Here is a 23,213-nt window from a genome sequence, read left to right on the forward strand (position 1 = left end):
ATATCAATTCATCTTGAAAAACAGAAAGGGAGACAGTTTATTTATAAATTAATGTGTTTTTGTTAAATTAACTGGAAAATTTTTGGAAACTGGTTTCCTTAATATGCTGTTCAGCCAAAAGTTTTGGAAGATCTCCATCAAGAAAACAGAATTATTCATCAAAAAGTGAAAACTGTGGGGAAGAAACTTTTGAAGATTTACTTCTGAAGTATAAACAGATACAGTTGGAACTAGAGTGCATCAATAAGGATGAGAAGCTAGCTTTGAGTAGCAAAGAGGAGAATGTGCAGGAAGATCCCAAAACATTGAACTTTGAGGACCAAACAAGCACTGATAATGTCAGTATTACAAAGGACTCAAGTAAAGAAGTAGCTCCTGAGGAGAAAACACAGGTCAAAACTTTTCAGGCATTTGAATTAAAACCACTCAGGCAAAAATTGACTTTACCAGGAGACAAGAACCGGTTGAAAAAAGTTAAAGATGGAACAAAGCAGCTTTCCCTGAAATCTGACACTACTGAACCTAGTCAAGGTAATGGAATTAAAAATTTCAATTAGAGATTCTTCTTTCTCTAAACGGGTAACTAGTTAATTTGGCAGCATACTTCATTGAAATGATTCTGATGTTTTATATGTGAATTCTTTTTTGCACTTTCTACATTGACAGTACTGAATGACAGCAAGTTTTGTTTCATTCAATCTCCCTTTTGGCCTTACCTGCCTGTCAGGACTGATAATATAGTTTTTAACATAAACGATAGTAGTGGCACCTTAGTTCCTAAACTTACAGGGGACCCCTTGCCATTTACTTTTAAACGTAATGTTGGCTAAGTTTTTGTAGGTATCTTTTATTGAGTAAAGGAAATGTTGACTCCCCCCCAACCCCACTCCAGTTTCTTGTTTGAAATTTTCAGCATGAATAGATGTTGAAGTTTATCAAACCTTTTTTATTCGTTATGGAGAAGAGCATCTAATTTTTCTCCTTGAATTTATTAGTGTAACGGATATTATTAGGGCTTTTTTTTTTTTTTTTTTGGTGGTTGTTTGTTTTAAGTGGAGGTACTGGGGATTGAACCCAGGACCTTGTGCATGCTAGGCATGCACTCTACCACTGAGCTATTACCCTCCCCTTTGTAATGGATATTATTAATTGATTTTTTTGTAGTGTTAAACCACCCTCGTATACTTGCGATAAATCCAGCTAGTTGATATTATGTCATGTTTATACATCATGGATTTGGTTTGTTAATTTTTTCTTTAACTCTTTTTTATGAATGTATAATTTATATTCAGTAAAAATTTACCCTTTTCAGTGTATAGTTCTTTGAGTTTTGACAAATGCAGGCAGTTGGGTAACAGTTGCCAGCCACCACTATTAAGATACAGAACAGTTAAATTTACTCCCACTGATTCCCTCATGCCACCAACCCTCCCTGGTAACTACTTAACCTGTTTTCTGACTCTGATTTTACCTGTTCCAGAATGTCATATAGTGCAGTCATATAGTACCTTGCCGTGTTAACCCCAGCTTCTTTCACTTAGCATCTTGTCTTTGAGATTCATCCATCTGGTTGCATATATCAGTAGATCATTCTGTTTTATTTCTGAATGTTCCATTGTATGGCTATGCTACAGTTTGTTTATCCATTTCCCGCTTCAGGGACATTTGGGTTCTTCAGTTTGGGGCAGTTGTTAAATCTTCATAAGTAAAGGTTTGCTAATCTTTTATTTGGAATTTTTCGTCTGGGTTCGTAGCCTGTAGTTTTTTCCCTTTATCCTTGCCAGGTTTTTGTGCAAGATTTTGATGCTCACAGTGAGTTGGGGAGTGGTTTCTTTATTCTCTGGAATAGTTTTAAGATTGGAATCATTCCTAGGATATTTGGTAGATCTTTCTAGTAAAATTATCTGGGCCAAGATGGAGTTTTTTCTGGGAAGGTTTTAAACTATTGACTGTTCATATTGTCTATTTCTGGTTTAGGTAAACTGTATTTTTCTAGTAATATGTTTGTTTCCTTAAAGTTGTACTGTTTATAAAAAGTTATTCTTAAGAATCTTACTTCTTATTATCTGTAGTATTTGTAAGTTGTGTCTTCCCCTACCTTTAAAAAATTTTCCCAGAAATAAGTATGAATTTTTGGTTCTCTACTATTAGCATCTTTTTGGGCTGTAAAATTCCTACTTTAGTTGTATCTCAGTTTGTGATACGTAAATATTTTTTCGTTCACTTCTAATTATTTTCTAATTTTTGTTATTCTTTGGTCTGTAGGCAATTTGGAAGTGTGTTTCTTAACTTCCAAGTGTGTAGGTTTTCTAGCTATGTTTTTTTGCTATTGACTTTTAAGTCAATCCCATTGTTGGAGAGTGAGATATGTATGGTACCAATTTTTTGAAATATTTGTAGAGACTTGCTTTATTGTCTAGTATGTGATTGATTTTTGTAACTGTTCTTTGTGTGTTTGAAAGGAATGTATGAATTGTTAGTGCAAGCTTTTATGTTCAGATATTCCTTCTAAGATGTGAACATTTTTTGATCTGCTTAGTCTATCATACTGAAAAGTCTGCTAAAATCTGCCACTTGTGATGGTTGATTTCTGGTTTTCAGTTTTTGTTTTAAATACTTTGAGGCTGGGGAATTTTAAATACTTTGAGGCTGGAGAAGTCTCGTTATTATGTAGTGACCTTCTTTATCTCTAGTAATGTTTTTGCCTAGAAGGCTATTTTATCTCAATTGCTGCGCCATCTTTCTCTTAAGTATATATGTTTTGTATATCATCTTCCATCCTTTCAGTCTTTCTGTATCCTCACGTTCCAAATGTAACTTGTGCATTCTGTAGAGCTAGATTTCAATTGTAATTTAATCTAACAATCTTTTTTTAACAAGAACATTTAGTTTGTTCACATTTTTTTGATGATTACTGATATTGGTATTTATTGCCTTTGCTCTTTTTTTCTCTTTTGCCTCTTTTGATTTTTTTTTTATATATTCTTATGCTCTCCCTGATACACAAGGACTAACACTTGCCTGCCGTTTCCTGTGCATTTAACACTTTCTTGGCTCAGTCTTCCTTCTATATCTAGAATCACTTATACTTAAAATACATTTTTTTGGAATTTGCTTTACTGTCTGCTATATAGAAAACTTTCTTCTGTTTATCTTCTTTTAAATTCATTTTTCCTAGGCTTAAATTCTACAGTGGTTAATTGTATCCTCAGTATATTCAAGATATTTCCTGGCTTCCATTGTTGATTTTGAAAAGTCAGCTATTGGTCTTAATAGTTTCTAATTTAAAGGTAACCTGTCTTTTTTTTTTTTAAGTTACTTTAAAGATCCTAGTTTTGATTTTTGTCTTGATAGTCTGTAGTTTAACTATGCTGTATTGTAGTTTTTTTTTTTTTTTTTTTTTTGTCCAGCTTGGGATTTGTTTTGCTTCTAGTTTTCACTGATTCTGAAAATTGTCATTATCTCCTAAAATATTGTCTCAGACTCTTCCTTTTTGGAACTCTGTATAGATGTATGTTATATTAAATCATCTCACTGTAGCTCTCATTTCTCCTAATGTTGTTTAAGTTTCTATCTGTTTATGACTGCTGCATTCTGGAAGATTTCCTCTGGTGTATCTTTCAGCTCACCTAGTTCTCTCTTTAGCTATGTCTGATTGGCTTTAAGCCCACCTATTGAGTTTTAAATTTCAGTTATAGTTTTTATTTTAGTATTAATTTTTATTTTGTTTTCTAAATCACTTTGGTCATTGTTTTTTTTTTTTTCTCTCCTTATTTTCCAAATTTATCTTTATTTCTTTAAACATGTTAACTGTGGATTTGTTTTGTTTTCCTCCTTTGCCTGCTAATTTTCTGTATCTGGGTCTAATTTCTGATGGTTTTGCTCTTTCTTCTGGTTCTCATTTTTCATACCTTCTTTTCTTGAATGTTTAGTGTTTCTTTTTTTAAGTAAGATGTCCATTTTCCTTTGAACATTTTTGGTAAAGATTTTTGGAGGCCTGTACAAAGGTGGATTGCCTACAGAGGATTTACTTTTGTGGCTGTTAAGCAGCTAAGTAGGCTTTTGATTTGGGACTGCTCTATATTTGAAGTTTTCAAGGCAACCCATGTGGTATAAATTTGGTTGCAAACCCAAGTGGTGACTGATTTTGGTTACACATTCTTTGGGGATTGTTTTTTGTTCTTCAGCTTAGGACCATGGTTCCAGATAGGCAGTTTTCAAAATTATACCCCAATGAGATAGAAAAGATATGCAATAATTATGGCATATAGTAAGAATGAATGAAAACCTGCAGTAATGCAAAGAAAGGATCGAATGTCTTCAGTTGGATTTAGAAAGGTTTTATAGTGGTTGAAATGTTTGATTTATGTCTTGGAAAATGAATCTTTCTGAGAAATCAGAAGGAACCAAATGAGCAGATGAAGGCACAGAGAACTTTTAAAGGATATTGAGATTGGTCTAATATGGGTGCGATGTGGGATATATGTGTGCTTTGGAGAGGGGTTGGACATAAATTTATAAAAGGATAGATTGAGATTGGATTGCAAAGGGCCTTGAATTTGAATGTCTTGCTATAGAATTTAGATTTTCTTTAAACCTTAGTTGGGCCATCAGATATTTTTAAGCAGGAAAATGATGCGATCAGGTGACTGTTTTAGAAAAATAACTGGCAGCAGTGTAGAAGAGAGATTGGATGAAAAGAAAAGCTAAAATTTATCTGAATCAATAAATTATATGATTAGTGCTAAAACATGTATTTCCGTATCCTAATCTTCAGCAAAACTTTCAGCTCTGCCATTAAACTTTTAAATTGTTATGGGTCAGCTTTTTTCCCTATTTCTCTCAACAGTTCTTCTAAACCTTTGTCATTTCTTTTAGGCTTTTACTCAACTTTTATCCCTATTGTTAGCCAATGAGCTTACCTCCTATTTCAGGTGATCTCACTCAACTTTCAGCTTTTCACTTCCTGCTTGTAAACTTACATCCATATCAATTTTCATTTCAGTTCCTCTGTTCTGAGGAAGTGGTACCCTTCTTGTTTATGGCCACTTTGTTTTAACCTGATTCCTAGCTCTTAACTTCTCCCACCTTCTCTGGGACTTTGCTCCGTGTATTGTTTATTCTGATTCATCTTTAACCACTTTCTCTTAAGGGATTCTTATTATAAACATATTTGAGTTTTCCATCCCAAAATTTAAACAATCCTTCCTTCCATTGTCCCTTAACTTCTTTTTAACCAGACTTTTGGAAAGACTAGTCTACGCTGCTTCTTTTCACTTTACGTCTTGTTCCTTAACTCAGTGCAGTTTGCTTTTCTGCCCCTATCAGAATACTGAAACTATTTATGGCAAGGTTACTTTGACCTGATTGCAAAATTCATTTTTGATTTTCATTCATTTTTTAGTTTCATTCTTCCATTTATTCAAAAATTAGTTGAACACTTTATTCCAGAGTCTTATAAATTCATCAGTGAACAAAATAGACAATCATTTATGCTCTCATGGGGTTGTATTTTAAGAAGGGGAGACAGTAAATACGATGAGTAAATAATAATTATAGAAAGAGAAAAAGCCTAGGAGGGTAAGTTAGGATGGAGATAATGGGTATAGGCTACAGTATTAATGGGTGATCAGGAGAGCCTGAATTTGGAGGTGAGATTTAAACAAAGGTTTTGAAGATGGTGGGGGAATAGCCAAATGGATATCTGGGGAAAAGAAGTTTCTAGGCAAAGAGAATAAATAGCTGGAGCACTGATTTTTCCAGCTGTGTCCTTTGGGCTTTCTTTACCTGGGAACTTGACAGAAATGCAAATTATCAGGCCCAACCCTAGATCTACTAAAGTGGAAACTCTGAAAATGGAGCTCAGCAATCTGTATTTAAACAAGTCTTCCTGCTAATTCTAATGCCTACTGAAGTTTGAGAATCACTGAACTAGAATAATGCACCTTAGGCAGAAGAGTTGTGGCATATTTGGGGAGTAACGGGGAGACCTGTGCCACTAAAGAAGAGAGAGTTGGGGGATGAATAGTGGGAGAGGTCAGATGTAATAGGTTGGGACATATAGAGCTTTATGAGAACTTTGGTTTTTATTCTAAGCGAGATAGGAGCTCTTCCAGGCTCTTGGCATCATTTGTTTTATATTCTCAAAGGATCACTGTGGCTGAAATGTTGAGAATATTCTATAGGAAGTAGATACATCTATCTATATTCAGTGATGTTTTTCTCACTGATCTTGAAATTTTGAGATTTCTGTGATACTGTACTTTTCTGGAATTTCTTACAACCTTCTGATTTTCGTTTTTAAAAAAAACATACTTTTCCTTTGTAACTAACTGTTCACGTCCTTGGTGTTCCATTCTTCTGAGGTATTCTCAATTATTATGATTTTAACTACCACCGATGTCCTGATGATTGTCTCTAGCTCAGTTTCGAATTTCAGGTAATAATTTTTAAAATACTGCATGACTGCACAAGACCAGTTTTCATTTTGGGAGTACTGAGTAAGAATTGCAATAATAATTATATTGTAGAGAGGCACGACAGTGGTAGGACAATGCCTGACTACACATTCGGTCCTTTAAACCATCGCCTGCTTTTGCAGTCTTTGTGTAAAGCTGGATTTATGGCCTGAAGTTTATGATTTGTGCTTGGTGCTTATTAGGTGTCTGCCAGCTTAATAGATACTTGGCTCTATGCTACCTTCAGGGGAGGTACTGCCACCTTTTATAGACGAGAGAGATCCTCGTCAGTTAATAGACTTGTAATTACTTAATGAAACTCGTAAGTTTCTTACGTAGGAGAAATGTTTGGTGCTTTCTACTTCTATTATTGAAAATCTGTCAATCATGTTATGACAGATTCACATTTCTAAAACAAGCCTTATTGTGGAACTGACCTAACTCAAAGTTTGGTGGTTGAAGAACCTTCCATGTATTTTTTCTAGGGTACTTTATTGATAATTTCTATTTGTTGAATAAGTAGCCTATTCTTTTACCATTAGGCCTTGTTGAACAATCAAATTAGGATATTTGGAACACTGGCAGTTGGTATTATGGGGGAAAAAACACAAAAAAAACTATACTTGGAGTGTAGACTTAGTTTGAATCTGGCTTTACAAATTCAGTTGTGTCATCTTGAGGAAAGATTCTCTTAGTTTTTAACTTCATCTGTTTTAGCTACAAAAGTGTCTCTCTCAGTACTGTTGTAAATACACTGTAACTTTATTGTGTGATTTGTAGAGCTGTCATAGATTAGATTAACGTATAAATAAGATTTTGTAAATAACTATCAGAAATCTTGGTCCAAGGCTAGAATTCTGGAAATGCGTGGATGGACTTAATCTTAATACTTAACCTATGTCTGCTGATGCTTTCCTAGATAAATAGAAGACATTTCTTTAATGAATTAATCCAACACAATCTCTAAATGTTGAATTCATTTCAGCTTTAGAGATCTGATTTTGTAAATAACTATCAGAAATCTTGGTCCAAGGCTAGAATTCTGGAAATGCGTGGATGGACTTAATCTTAATACTTAACCTACGTCTGCTGATGCTTTCCTAGATAAATAGAAGACATTTCTTTAATGAATTAATCCAACACAATCTCTAAATGTTGAATTCATTTCAGCTTTAAAGATCTGAATTAATCATCATATATTTTTATCTGTGTGTTATCTATTCATTCAGTAATGAAACTTTGTTTCTTATCTATCTGCTTTACAAATTCTGTTCTTATTTGAAATAATTGTTTTTAGTTCAGATGTCATTTTCTCATAGTGCGTTTTTAATTTATAATTTAATGTTTTGAATTGGTTTGCCTTATAACTTTCCAAAATAGGCTGCTATGAAAAGTGGTCAGATTTTCATTTTCTTTAGCAACATTTCTTCCCTTTTGGTTGGGAGATTGAGAAAATGGGACCCTTTAATGAGACTCTTTACAAAAAAATAACTAATAAATATTGTATAGCATTTTATTTTAATTGTAGCAATCTTTTAAAGTATTCAAAGTATGCTGTTTTATTTTAAAGGATTAGAAGATAAAGAACAAAATTTAACAAGAAGAATTAGTGCCTCAGATATTCTATCTGAAAAGGTAAGATATTGCCGTATGGGGCTGGGTGTCTGTGTAAGATGATTCTTGCACTGCTTTACTCTGTTCTTTTGCAAGGAAATTCTATCTTGCTTTTCACTCGTTTTCTTTCATCATTGCTATACCTCCATTTGGATATAAGCCTTGAAAACAAGAAAATCCGGAGAGACATCTCAGAACATCTCCACTGGGTTCAGTGAAATTGTATCTATGTGTCTGCAGATGAGCTTTTTGCTTTGTTTATTGAAACTTTTGATTTTCATCCAGAGATTCTCTTTTCCTATGTTGTGGGGATTGTGCTGTGTGGGAAAGCGGAGTTAGACCTTGACTGGGTGTCCAGTTCTAGCTCCTCTTACTAGCTAGTGATCTTGTGTAAGCTACTTAGCCTTTTCTTGCCTCTGTTTTCTTTTCTGTAAGATGAGTTTAATGTCATCTGTTCTCTGGGTTGTTGTGAGGTTCAGGAGGATGAAGTACAGAAGCACCAAGCGCTGTGTTGGACATGTAATTCGCACTCACTGGCCCAAGCCTTTTGTTTGTTGAATTAGAGCCGAGATACCTGCAGTTTCTTCTATTAAGATTTCAGTTAGTTTTTTGGAGTAAATTGAAATGATGCAAAGAGCCTAGAGCTTTACGAAAGAGATGGTCCTGAATTTAAGGATGATAATATGACATTCATGCACATACACATACACACGTGCATCTATATGTCTATATGTTTTCGACTGTCCTCACAGTAACTCCGTAAGATAGGCTAACATCAGTTTTACAGGTGACCTAAGATTCACGTGGGTAGATTGTGACTTGCTTAGAGTGACATAGGATTTAAGCGTCAGAACAAGGAGTTTGAAGTTCAGTGCTCTTCTTGCTCGTCAGGTTGCTGCTTTAAGTATATAGCTGAGTGACAGAATCAGTGGTTTTTTTCATTCCAAAAGGAATAGTAATAGTAGCTAAACGTAATCAAAGACTTTTTAAGTCTGAATAGAACAGTAATGATAACTTGAATTTAGATAAACTCTAGATCAGTGCTGTCCAATAGAATTTTCTACAATAACAGCAGTGGGCTATATCTGCACTCTCCAGTACGGTAGCTGTTAGCCACATGTGGCTATTAAGCACTTAGAATGTGACTAGTGTGGCTGGGGAACCAAAGTTTTTATCCAATTTTGGTTAAATTTAAATAGCTACATATGGCTCATTGCTCTCATTTGGACAGCATGGCCCTAGAATGTCAGTACCATGCAGTAGAATTTGGTATGTTTAAGTGACTTAAAGTAAAAAAGACTCATGTTAATTTTTAAGCTCATTTGTTACATATATTTCCCAACAGTGAAAGGGTTAACAATATCCTGGTTTGGGTAAACTGAAGTGCTGAAATACATGATGGTAGTTCAATTAGAGATTTATAATAGTTTATATAAAATGAAACCAGTAGGTAGGATCCCCTGTTGGCTTTAAGCTTAAGAATTAAATAATTTAATTGGATTAAAAATGTAATTATAATTCACCTATAAGAAAAAATTACTAGGTAAGTGGTCCTTAATTTTTTTGAGTCTTAGCCTCTTTCGAGCCTCGTCTCCTCTTCCATTCATACACGTAAAGGAGGAATATACTGCTTTGTGTTTAATTCCAAGGGATGGGAAGGCCAAAAGACTCCTTTATCTCCCTCTCACCCAAGTCTCTTGGACTCCCATTAAGAACCTCTCCTTAGGTTGCCTGACATTTTCAGTTATATTTTAGCTAAAATGTACAGAATGGATTAATATAATTTTTTTTCTCAAAAAAAAGTAGAGTGAAAAAATTAAGAAGCTATTTCAAGTGGGAGAAAGTTCTCAAACATTTGCTCCTAACCTGTCTGCCTGTTTTAACTTTCCTGAAGAAGTCTTGACTGTTCAAAATATTTTCAGTATTCAAATAAAATATCTGTAGCTTTAGGACATTTAATGCTCAAATCTAAGCAATTGTTTACATATTTTTTCCTTCAACACTAACTTCTTTTTTCCAGTGTTAACACTAATATAACAAATTATAAAATATATATTTTAAATAGTTTACAAATTTGAATTGACATTCACTGTACCTCTTCTCTGTATTACTTGTAAGACTATTAGAATCATGTGATTTTGGAACCAGTTTATTCTTCATTCCTTACCTCCCTTGGGTTGATTTCTTTTTATAGTCACTGCCATCAGAATTTTACTCTTTCTTGTTTCTGAAGCCAGTTAAATGTCAATCTCTAACCCTTAACTTTTCCTACCCATGATTCTGTTCCATCAGTTGTACCCCCCACTCCACCCCCAACCCTTCACACTTACATATATACACATGCCCTCCACATATCGGTCTTCTGCTTGTATTATAGGAACTGATTTATTAGAGTGTAGGGCTAAGTTATTGTTTCCTCATTTATATTTACCATTTAAATATTTGCCTTAAAGCTAACTTTAAATTCTAATCTTATAGAAGATTTGATTTGGTAATATGTTTAAGGTCGAATAGTAGAATTTTTAAATGGCATCTATTTCTTCTTTTAAAGAAACTTGGTGAAGATGAAGAGGAGCTGTCTGAACTGCAGCTTCGTCTTTTAGCTCTCCAGTCAGCCAGTAAAAAATGGCAACAAAAAGAACAGCAGGTGATGAAAGAGAGCAAAGAAAAGCTGACGAAGACGAAAACCGTACAGCAGAAAGTTAAAACCAGTACAAAAACACATTCGGCCAAAAAAATTAGCACTACAGGTGATCAGTTCTGTTAAATTCTTTTAATTGATTTCATATGTCAGTATAGTTTCTAGATTTTAATTCAGAAAGTTTTTTGAGTTGGGGAATTACAGGGCAATACTATATAAACAATCCTATGTAAATAGACCTTAGAGGAGCAGCTGTATATATGAGTTAATGAAAATAATTGTTAAAGCTCTTGTTTTCTTTCATATTCTAGAAAATTCCAACTCAAATAGATACTGATGTTTCTGTATTTTTCACTTGAAGCTAAACAAGCATTGAGGAAGCAGCAAACAAAGGCATGGAAGAAACTACAGCAACAAAAAGAACAGGAAAGACAGAAAGAGGAGGATCAGCGGAAACAAGCTGAAGAAGAAGAGAGAAGGAAAAGAGAAGAAGAAATCAGAAAAATTCGAGATCTCTCAAATCAGGAAGAGCAGTACAATCGATTCATGAAATTGGTTGGTGGAAAGAGGAGATCGAGAAGTAAAGTAAGGAGTTCAAAATATAACATCAAAGCGTTGCTCAAATCTCAGTGTCTTTATAGTCTTACTTCATGAAATCAGTCAACTGAGAAAAAATACTAAGGGCTTTTGTTTGGAGAGCTCATTATATAAATAACTCTTTGGGGGAGAAGGGAAGGTGAGTTATACTTAGGAATGTGTCCTTTTTATAGTTCAGGTATTAGAAATAGGAATGAAAGATTAAAATTATAGTTAGCAAAGCCTGCTTTTAGCTTTTTCATCACTTTCTATTATAGAAGAAAGTAATATTATTGAATTGTAGTGAGGACTTTTTCTAAAAATGGCTATTCCCTAAGTACAGGGGCAGAATTTCATTAGTTTTTCATTGTTTAGTGGCGTAGAATTAGAAATGTGTCATGATGAATTGGTATAAACTATTTTAAAGAAAGTTACATCATCATGTAGTAATGGCCTTAGTGCATGTGGCTAATTTATGTAGTTATCAAGCATTTGTGAGCCTTTATAAGTCATTGATAATGACTGAGTGAGAAATTTTCTTTTATGGATGGTGTCAGGAAGTAAACTGGAGATTTAATATTAATCTAGTGCTATTACCATTGACAAATTTCAGAATTATGAACTCTGTAAGTAGTCTTACTTTGAACTTCCAGGAAGCACTTCAATAGAATCTTTTTTGTTTTTAGAGAAGTATTATATTTGCACATTACTCTTATATCCCTCTGGATAGGTTTTGCTAGTTTTCAGTTTGTTATGAACTGTCTAGGAGTGAAACATTGTAAAAAGTCAAAAAACCAAAAAAAGCCAAGATGCAAGCATAGTGACCAAAGGTTTTTCAGTTTTCAACTATCATTAATTTATTGATAACTAAAATGTTACTGGATTATTTGGGCAATGTTCTAAACATGGTTTTGATTGTGAAAAACTTGAATTTGTTTATCTGACTTCTTAACTTGCGGGGAAGGAGCATTACTATTTATGATCTTGGTGTCATTGGTGTTATTTTCTAGAGGAATAGCTGGTTATTTAGTAGCTCAGCTCGCTATGGGGGATTTCATCTCTATATAGTACTTATTCGCTTCGTTTTGTCAGATAGTTGTAAAATGTCCACCACAGTGTATCTGTTATATATATTGAATTTCCCAGATCAGATGTGGTAGACATTCTAACTGGATCACCATGATTTTTGATACTGTTCCATAAAAGCTAACTATTGTTTTATAATTTCTAGCCTAAGAATAGACTAAGACAGAAAAATGTGAAACTAAAAAAAAAATCTTGTGTAATTAGTCTTCAGATCCTGACCTGAGACGATCCTTAGATAAGCAACCTACTGATGGTGGAGGAGGCATTTATCAGTATGATAACTATGAAGAAGTTGCTATGGATACAGATAGTGAAAACAATTCTCCAGGTATGAGCTAGAACTTAAAACATTTGTGTATTCACAATCACTAAATAGAAAATGGTCACAAGGCTACCCAGAACCTTGAAGGAAATGTGTAGTGAAAGTGAGATTTGCTGGTGGGTTGTACAACCAGCCATCATTTGGTGTTACCGATACTTCAAGAGCAAACCTCAAATGTGTCAATGTTAACAGGTATTTCTTTCTAGATAGCATTTTAATAAAAAGGCAGTGTAGTATGATTATTTGTTGGATCTAAAAAGTGAAGATTGTGGGAAAGATGAGAACACTGCTTTAAAAACAAACCTTTGACCTCTTAAGGATCTTTGTATCTAAGACAATCTTTGCTTTAGTTAAAAAAGGGATCTTTCTTGTGTTTGGGCTTCCTTCTGCTTTCCAGTGATGATGCTTTGCAGGAATATGGAGACGGGAAGTGGTACTAGTGGCGTCTCAGGACAGCTGGTTAGAACTGTTTGGGCTGTACCTCAGTTAGATTGTGCACTTCAGGATCTGACTCTCCTTGAGGGCTAGAGACTTGCTTTGGTTGATATTCAGGGATGATTGGCTGTGAGAGCAAACTAGAAACCCACTTTAATGTGTCTAGAGAGAAGACAGAATCTGTATGACTTGGGTAATATTTTAGCAAAAGTGCTCATTTTCAGGTTATTATATTTGGGCTCATATTTAATAATATTATATTTTGATTTCATAATTTAATTCTTTTTGGTCAATCTAATTTTCTTATTTCCAGGTTCTTGGAGAGGATTCATTGTAGTTCCCAAGTATTGACAATATTATTATTACTCTATTTCTAGAAAATAACTTCATGGTCTACCCTTTTAAAAGCATTTTGTAAAAAATTATTATACAGAGAATGTACTGTTCAGTCAGCTTTGTAAATTTTAACTTTTTCCATATTCACTACAGATATTTACATTTTTAAGAAGTAAAATGCTTAAATAAAGGCCAGTGTGTAATAAATAATATCACTTGGGCCACAAGTCAGCCCCTTATAAAGCATATGGTTAATATCCATATTGACTTGAGAGACAACTGGGACAAAGAGGAAACATTAATTTTCCTTAAGGCTATATGGTTATTAGGTTGCAAGGGTAGTCTTTGAATCTGCTATATTTCACTTAAGAAACCACTGAATGTAAAATGCACGATTATTTTTATCTGCTACAAAGGAAGAAGAAATGCTAACAATTTAACTGAGATTCATCAATAACTATTTCAGAATTATAAAAATGGGAAAAATGTACACTTTAATGATTAAATGCAGTAGGTAATTCTTTTCATTCTTAGTCCTGTTTGCTTTCTATCCAATTAAAATAGTCCATTTGTTCACTTTTCTTTGCTCCGTATGAAGGGAAGAATGGGGTCACCACATCACTGTTATCTTATGGTTGGGACATGTATGCAGATTCAGGGGAATTTTTTCTTTTATTAGTTCTTAAAAAATATGTTTGTTTAAAAATGTATCTTTCTTGCCTTTCCTGCTCTATTCCCTGTTGCCACCATCAGGTGAAAAGTAGAACAAAGCGGAGAGTTTTGAGGGACTAAGTGTCAGTTTAAGAGGATGGCTGACTATATGATGATATAAGGACAGTTTTAAATAAGTGGAGGTGGTCTCATGGAGATTAAAGATTTTACTGGAGATTACTAAAACTCACTTGGACTCTATCTTGATGCAGTTGTATTTCTTCAAACATCATAAATTTATTTCTGTTGAAGTATTTCTGTTATTAAATTCTTACAATTTTTTTTTTAATAGCTCCTTCACCGGTGCAACCACCATTCTTCTCTGAATGTTCACTGGGGTATTTTTCTCCAGCACCATCTATTTCTTTGCCTCCGCCACCTCAGGTTTCTGTAAGTGAGAATTGATATAATTTCTAAGAAAATTTTGTTGATTTGTGTCTATTCTAACTTGTTTTGAGAAGCTGGCGTGTAATTAATTAATGGTTAGATTTGAAGAGAGTGTAAAAAAATCGTAATTGCTTACCAGAATTAATAGCCATGAAATCTGTGGAATAAACAATTGATTATTTATTAACAGGATATACATTTGGTAGATTTTTTTCATAGTTAATTTTTAATCTCATGTTGACTTTCAATACTTAGCATGTTTCCTTCTTTCTTCTCTTTGTGCCTCAGAAAAATTTCCAAAGCAGGTTTAAATTATCTACTGTTCTGAATTTTTTTAGGAGGGAATTAGGATTTAAGTGCATTAAGGGTCTTCTAGAAATTTTTTCATTTCTCTTCTTTTGACATATACAGTTATTTTTAATTTGAAAATCCAGTAAAATAAAAGCATTGTCTATGCAAGTAAATTTCTTTTTTGAAGAGCTCCCAGTCCCCATTAAAAAAAGAAGAAAAAAAAGAAAAAAATAAAAGGAAATGGAGGAATCACAAAGTAAAAGTTCTGAAGTTATTTCTAGATTGAAAGAACCTAGAGACCAAACTGACCTCTCTCAGGAGGTTCGTGGGAACCTTGCCATTTCACAGTTCCTAGGTAGACATCTGGTGTCTTCCTACGAAATTTAAGATGAGGGAATATTAGAGCAGAGAGTGAGACAGAAACGTTTTTTCTTTCTTTCCTGAACTGTTTTAAATGCCAAGAGAAATACTGGAAAGCCTTTAGAGCAAAAATATATGCAAATTCAGGGATTTGGGTGAAGTTAACTATGGATAGCCTCTAAGAAGCCATTTACCAGGGTAGTGGTGACTCTTTTTGACACTTAATTCTTAAGATACTCTGAACTATTCCCAGAAGCCCTTTGGTTCCTAATTTTTAATTTTTACTTAAATATCATGTGTTTCTGATTTTGCAGTATCTATTTGTTTCAGGTAGTTGTCTAGGGGGATAAACCCTGTAAAATTTGATTTCTCCGTTAGAATGCTAAATGAGGATTAGAACGGGAATGGAGAAGTTTGTATATTTACCTTGAAGTTGATAAATATTTCAAATATCATTGATTTTTATATTTTTGTAAAAATCACACTTTCATGGCTAAATACTGAATTTGGGTTAGTTCTGAGATTTACAGTATACTTAGTTCATGTGTGGTTATAGCTAAAGTAGTAACTTGAAGTTTACCTTTTTCTAATTTAATGTTACTCTAGAGATAAACGTTTGGAATTGGTAAAATTTGCATTGTAATTATTGTTTCTTCTTTTTTAAACAATAACTAGTCTATACCACCTTTGAGCCAGCCTTATGTGGAAGGCTTGTGTGTTTCTCTTGAACCTCTACCTCCTCTACCACCTTTACCGCCTCTTCCACCTGAAGATCCAGAACAGCCTCCAAAACCACCCTTTGCAGATGAGGAAGAGGAGGAAGAAATGCTGCTTCGAGAAGAGCTACTTAAATCTCTAGCGAATAAAAGAGCTTTCAAGCCAGAGGTAATTTAGGTACCTGAACCTCTAGGTGGTGCTCTTGAGCTTAGTTTTAGGTAGCCCTCTTCCCTGCTAATTTGGGATTCACTGGTCTTTTCAGTTAAGTAGGGATAAGTCTAATACTGATTTGCTCAAGACTAAAAGGTGACAGAAATTTCTTTTCATTTAAAAATGCTTTAATCTGTCTCTTCTTTATTTAGGAAACATCCAGTAATAGTGACCCACCTTCACCTCCAGTTCTGAACAGTTCACAGTCTGTGCCAAGAAGCAATCTGTCGATAGTCAGTATTAACACAGTATCTCAGCCTAGGATACAGAACCCAAAGTTTCACAGAGGACCTCGTCTTCCACGAACTGTGATCTCGGTAAAAACAAACAAAATAACTAGTCCTGCTCTTACACAAACAGCCTGTGAGAAGCTTTGTATGCAGTTTGCTGTCTTATTCCTCACCTCATAGTTTATTTAATACAAACATATTTATTATTTGTTATGTATTAATAGTGAAATGGGAGCTTCCTCACTTGAAAATAGGTAATTTATGATAATGTTTATGGAGAAGCATTATTTTCATCAGAGTGGTATTCTTCCCTCTGCCATTTCCTCAATTTTTGTTCTATATAAGTTGATCCGTTCAGATTTTCTGATTATTCTAGAGTCAATTTTAGCAGATTATATATTTTTAATTTTTTCCCATCTTTGTTTATGCTTTGCTCATATTTTTCCAACTAGTGACTATTCTGTAATGGAAAAATTTACGATGTTTATTGATATTTATTAAGGAGATTAAAATGACAATTTCTTTCTACCTTGTTTTCTAATGGCTTTAAAGTAAAATAAATGAAGGAAACCCAAGATGAAATCTTGCCTCTGTTAGGTAAACCACCTTGGGCACTTATCCTCTATAGATGACCACAAAAGCCAAAAAGTTTTGTTAGTAGTTATGTAGAATTATTAATTTTTTCTTTGATTTTAAGAAGTTGATTTAGATAGCCTTATGGTTCTTCATAGAAAGTTAGAGAAAATAAAACTTAATGATGAAGAAGATGATATAGTAGTGTCCAGAAAGACTGAGAATATAGAATATTTTAGATTTTTGGTATATAACCAGTATTAGTGGAGTTGGGAAAATCAATTAATGCAATATAAACAGAAGGAACTATAGACTAGCTACTTGGAACCCATTATTTTTATGGATTAAAGTTCAAAGAGTTTAAGTGACTTGTCCAAGACCATGTTAAGTGACTTGTCCAAGGTAACTGTGGTAGTATCAAGAAGAGGATAGAGACACTTTCATCATCAAGAATAACAAATACACTGTCTTTGCAGCTTCCAAAACATAAATCAGTGGTTGTAACACTAAATGATTCAGATGATAGTGAATCTGATGGGGAGGCGTCAAAGTCAACCAATAGTGTTTTTGGTGGATTGGAGTCCATGATTAAAGAAGCAAGACGAACTGCTGAGGTAAGCTTAGTAATGAAAGATGAAAAGAAAGGTGATTTGTTGATAGTCATTAAAGTTCATTTTTTCCCCCTGAAAATTATACACCAGAGTTTTAGATTTTTTAAAGTAGTTTGTATTATTAGGACTTTGTATAATGAAGTGTATATAAATTTAGATAGATATAACTATTAAAAATCCCTTTTTTTGTTTCCAGTTGACTAACTCTCTTCTTCAAAATAGTAAACCTGTGTAGATAATTGTCCTCTGCACTAAGAAAATTTATTGTTTTGGAATTACATTGTCAGAAAATAGTTTTTTTATTTAAGTGTATGATCTAAGTATAACTTTTATCCCTATTCCTAATTGCAGCTGTTGTTTAGATATGGTTTAGTTCAGTTATTTTCAAACTGTAGGTCTTGACCACTTAGTGGATTTGTACAATTAATTAATTTGGTGGTTAATGACCAGCATTGTTTTTGTTTAAAAAGTTATAGAAAATAATGATGAAGAAACTCATTTATTTCTAAAAGTATATAAATGTGCAAGGGTAATAGAAAACATGGATCTTAGTGTGGGATTATGAAAGCTGTTGATTGGTTGACTTCAAATGTTTTCTAGCAAGCTTCAAAGCCGAAAGTACCTCCAAAATCTGAAAAAGAAAATGATCCCATGCGAACACCTGAAGCTTTGCCTGAAGAAAAGAAGATTGAGTATAGATTGTTAAAGGAAGAGATTGCCAAGTAAGTGGCATTTTATGTAATTAGCTTTAAAGATACGTACTATTTTCAGTGCTTACTCTGTATACAGTTTATTGGCATTGGGGAATGAAGATGGTGATTTTATCCAAGATGCAGAGTTAATGTTTCTGTAACTTGCACAGGAGGGGGAGCCAGATGATCATCTGTAGACTTGAATACAGTGAAGCACTGAGATAAAAACAGCTTAGAAAAGGATAAAAGCTATTAGAAGGGAGAACTACACTATGAACTTTGAATGTCAACTTGGGTCATGCATATTGGTTATCATGGGTGTTGTTAGTATGTTAGTCACTTAGTTAATATTTTTATTTTATGAAATAGAAACATCTTTAAAGAAAAATAATTTCAGTCTGTTCTTTGATATAGTTTATCAGCTTTTATTGGTTATTTCAGTCGTGAGAAACAGCGTTTGATTAAATCAGATCAGCTGAAGACAAGCCCATCATCCCCAGCAAACTCTGATGCGGAGATTGATGGGATTGGCAGGATAGCGATGGTTACTAAGCAGGTCACAGATGCAGAAGCAAAACTTAAAAAACATAGGTGAGTCTTATCATCTGATTAAATACTGCATGTATCTAAATGTTCCTGCATTAGAGGGATGTATTTTTCTGGTGTGTGTCAGTAATAATAAGTACACTGTATAATTGCTAGTTTCTTTTACTTAGAGTTATAGAAGGCTGTCATTTTGTTGAATTGTACATTTACATAAAGTAATAATATTTCTGTTTAAATAAGAATATCAGGGATTCAAAGGAGAGTTTTCCCCTTCAGATTTATCTGTGGCTTACTCATTGCGAAAAGCATTTATGAAACTTCTCATTTTGAAATTTTCTTTAAAACCTCTGGCATGTTTTTTGAAATACCTTTATTGGAAGCACATTTTTATTGTAAAAGATGGACCTGATAGTTGGAAATAGTCATTACTCAGTCTCTTCAGTAAGACATGATCAAATATGGTGTTATTATACAAATTGATGTGCAGTAATGGTAAGATGTATCTGATATTAGAGCTCTGAAAAATATTCTTTATAGATAAAATATTATGATGACCGTATATCTCCAAAATTATCAATGAGAAATGGTATTGTATGTGTTTTAAAAGAGTTTAAATTCATTTAGATTCTATTTCTTTAGTAACTTTTGTAAGAGATGAAAAGATTTTTAGAAAATTCTTTGTCTTTCTACTCCCCATCCTCTCTATCACATATTCTCTGTCTTTATGATTCATTCTAGATGTCAGTTGTGACTGTTGAAATATGGTACCTTTCTGCAAAAGATGCTTCATTTTTTTAACCATAGTATTTAGTAGTTGAAAAGATGAAAATCTACATCCATAAATTTGTCTTTTTGTCCTGTTTTTTTTTCCCTTCTCAGTTTCAAACTTTACATCTGTTGATTAGTTAAAAATTAGACTGCCTTAAAAAAATTTAGACTTCCTTTTCCCCTTCCTTGCTTTGCTTTAGATAAAATTGAGATAGATATTATAAGTTAATTAAATGTGCTTGATGATGTTTATAAGATGTTCATTTGTGTGTATATTAGCATTATAAATGAAGCTAAACAGCAATTTTCTGTCGTAAGTCCTCATTCCTCAGAAGTCATATAGGGCCAGATTGAACATTTATTGTTAATAGCTTTTCAGCTGTAATTCATATTACCCAGACACATGATATTTTTTTTTAAGATCAGGCTCATAGCTGCTTTCATAAAATGTAACAGTATCTATCTGAAAACTTATATAGTTAATGAATATGAAAATGCTTATCCACTAAAATACTCACCTGTGTATCATAAATGTATTTTTAAAAATGAGCTACTACTATTTAAGTTTTTTATTCTTATGATGTTAGTCCACTAGTTTAGAAAAACAGTAAGAATTTTGTTATCTTCCAATTAGGATTCTCTTGATGAAAGATGAATCTGTTTTAAAGAATCTAGTACAGCAAGAAGCCAAGAAGAAAGAATCTGTTCGGAATGCTGAAACAAAAATTACAAAACTTACAGAACAGCTTCAGGCAACAGAGAAAATCCTCAGTGTCAACAGAATGTTTTTGAAGAAGCTTCAGGAACAAGTAATGTTCTTTTTTTAAATGAAAATATAGTCTCATGTTTGCTACACATTTTTTTAGGCCAAATTTTTAATAAAAGCATAAACCAAAGCCATCATAATGTGTAACCTATATATTATTCTCCACTGAGACCTACTATTAGCGTATTTTAATTTTCAGTTGAATACCCTAGAGCTACTATGTTTAAGAAGAAATTTCCTCTCCCAAGATTTACATTTGCAGAATTACCTTGTATTTTAGATTCACAAAGTTCAACAACGTGTTACAATTAAGAAAGCTTTGACTCTGAAGTACGGAGAAGAACTTGCTCGGGCAAAGGCAGTGGCTAGTAAAGAAATAGGAAAACGTAAACTGGAACAGGATCGCCTTGGAGTAAGTTGTTTACAGAAATATTTTATGTTTGGAAAGGGGAAGGTTTTAATGATACTTTTGAGGGTAAGAGATGTTTTAAGAGTTCAAACTTCTTTCTGCATATTCAAAGAGAATAAGATTAAAGCTTTGTTTTTAAATGACATCCACATTTTTGGAAGCTTGTTTTTAAATTTATTTTCACTGGGTTTTTGTTTGTTTGTTTTTTGTACGTCATAGATTAACTAGCAAACCTGTTGGACGCATTTGTGAAACTTAGATTCTCATTATTGATTCAGTTTTATAATGTTGGCATTGTATTGTAGGGATAGCATAATTATCTTACCAAAAATTGTTTAGAAAATCATAGCAATATAAAATACTGGTATCATCTTTTCTTCCAGCCAAACAAAATGATGAGACTGGACAATTCTCCAATATCAAGTCCACGAAAGCATTCAGCAGAACTAATTGCTATGGAAAAAAGACGATTACAAAAGCTTGAATATGAATATGCCCTGAAAATTCAGAAACTAAAAGAAGCCAGGGCTCTTAAAGCAAAGGAACAACAAAATATCGCTCCACTTGTGGAAGAGGAACCTGAATTTTCTTTACCTCAACCTTCACTTCATGATCTGACTCAAGATAAATTAAGTCTGGACACGGAGGAAAATGACATTGATGATGAGATTTTGTCTGGTTCAAACAGAGAACGGAGAAGATCCTTCTTAGAATCCAATTCTTTTACTAAGCCTAACCTTAAGCACACTGATACACCTAACAAAGAATGTATAACCAAACCTAAAAGTACAGTTGAAAAACCAGAACTTTTTCTAGGGTTAAAAATTGGTGAATTGCAAAAATTATATTTAAAAGCTGACAGCTTAAAACAACTGATTTTAAAAACCACCACAGGCATTACAGACAAGGTTTTGCGTGGTCAGGTAACCGAACATTTCATATTCTTCATAAAATCTATAAAATTCACCATAGCCCTGTTTGCCTTATGAAGGTATTATTTTCTCTTCTAGGAGATTTCGGTGGATGTGGATTTTGTGACAGCACAGAGTAAAGCAGCAGAAGTGAAGCCATGTCCATTTAGACCCTACCATAGTCCCCTTCTAGTTTTTAAGTCTTACAGGTATAGAAGAAAGATTCAATAAGCTTGAGTTTCAGGATTGCTTCTTGTTCTTAATGATATCTCATCCTTGAATGTTTGATGACAATGAAAAAAACTGAATCATGGCCACTAAAGAGTGGGCTTATTCTTGCAGGGAATATAGAAATTAAGTGTCTTGTTGTCAGACTTGAACCAAATAGGAAGTGATTGGTCTAACTCACTCTTGGGCTTATTAATTCTTACCAGATCCTAATTTCTGGCTACTTGTGGAACTGTGAAAAATTCTGGAAGATTTTATGAAAATAACTGGCATCTTAGAGAATTTTTATTTTTTTAGTTTTACTGTTACTCTAAGGAATGCATTGGCCAGCTTTCATAAATTGATTTGACATTTTCAGATGATTAACTTCGTGGGAGGTTTGTCTTTTTAAAAGACTTCCAGAAGCTGTTGAATTGATATGATTTAGTCGTAAAATTGCAAAGCACCTACTGGGTAGTATAGACTTTTTCTGTAGTGTTTTGATTGGCTGGTGATGTGTGCAAGAAATACCAGTTTTGTATAGCATTTTATCATGTGTTGAGAAAACACTACTTTTAAAATACAGGGTATTTTTGTTTTTCATTTTCTATTTCAGGTATTTTATGTCCTGGGTGTGAAAGTAACTTGTCCCCATCACTCAATATTCTGGTTGTTTTCTAGAGTTAATTTTCGTATTAAGGAAGTAGATAAATAGTAAGCTCAAAGTGTAGAAACTTGAATTGAGGAAGAGAAAAATTAAAAAGAATTTTTCTAAGGAATGTTTATTGAGCATCATAATGTGCCTGTCTGCCTTTCTTCTCCTTAGATTTAGTCCATACTATCGAACCAAGGAAAAACTTCCCCTAAGCTCAGTATCATACAGTAATATGATTGAACCGGATCAGTGTTTCTGCCGTTTTGATTTAACAGGAACGTGTAATGATGATGACTGTCAATGGTAAGTAGTTCTTATTTGTGAATATTTTATAATTTAAAAGACTGTCTTGGTTATTTAGCTCCTATATATATATATATATATATGATTATCTTTTCTGTGTTATTTTATTTTAGGCAGCATACACAAGACTATACGCTTAGCCGAAAACAGCTATTCCAGGACATTCTGTCATATAATCTGTCTTTGATTGGTTGCTCAGAGACAAGCACTGATGAAGAAATTGCTGCTGCAGCAGGTTTTTAAAGACCTCTTGTTTCCCAAGTGACAGTTTGAATTTAGGCAATTTAAAAGTGTTATATTCCATTGTTGTTGACATCTTCAAATAGCTGTAAGAATTCAGTGCATTCATCTATGACACTTTATCTAGGTCTGCTTTGTTTAGTACAGTAGTCACTAGC

General features: G+C 33.5%; 1 protein-coding gene across 1 annotated transcript in view; it reads left to right on the top strand.

Annotated features, from left to right (window-relative positions):
- The window catches only part of ZFC3H1 (zinc finger C3H1-type containing), a 46,976-nt gene that overhangs the window by 5,197 nt on the left and 18,566 nt on the right, over window positions 1-23,213 (top strand). Inside the window, exons 2-18 of the mRNA XM_006197829.3 lie at window positions 115-531; window positions 8,029-8,093; window positions 10,624-10,822; window positions 11,075-11,298; window positions 12,580-12,703; window positions 14,472-14,569; window positions 15,893-16,102; window positions 16,297-16,461; window positions 17,424-17,561; window positions 18,159-18,280; window positions 18,692-18,841; window positions 20,199-20,373; window positions 20,611-20,742; window positions 21,123-21,662; window positions 21,750-21,859; window positions 22,684-22,815; window positions 22,929-23,050. Of these exons, the coding sequence (XP_006197891.2) occupies window positions 115-531; window positions 8,029-8,093; window positions 10,624-10,822; window positions 11,075-11,298; window positions 12,580-12,703; window positions 14,472-14,569; window positions 15,893-16,102; window positions 16,297-16,461; window positions 17,424-17,561; window positions 18,159-18,280; window positions 18,692-18,841; window positions 20,199-20,373; window positions 20,611-20,742; window positions 21,123-21,662; window positions 21,750-21,859; window positions 22,684-22,815; window positions 22,929-23,050 (3,123 nt within the window). The remainder of the gene's footprint in view (window positions 1-114; window positions 532-8,028; window positions 8,094-10,623; window positions 10,823-11,074; window positions 11,299-12,579; window positions 12,704-14,471; window positions 14,570-15,892; window positions 16,103-16,296; window positions 16,462-17,423; window positions 17,562-18,158; window positions 18,281-18,691; window positions 18,842-20,198; window positions 20,374-20,610; window positions 20,743-21,122; window positions 21,663-21,749; window positions 21,860-22,683; window positions 22,816-22,928; window positions 23,051-23,213) is intronic.

This window comes from Vicugna pacos, chromosome 12 (genome assembly GCF_048564905.1).
Source record: "Vicugna pacos chromosome 12, VicPac4, whole genome shotgun sequence".
Lineage (NCBI taxonomy): Eukaryota > Metazoa > Chordata > Mammalia > Artiodactyla > Camelidae > Vicugna > Vicugna pacos.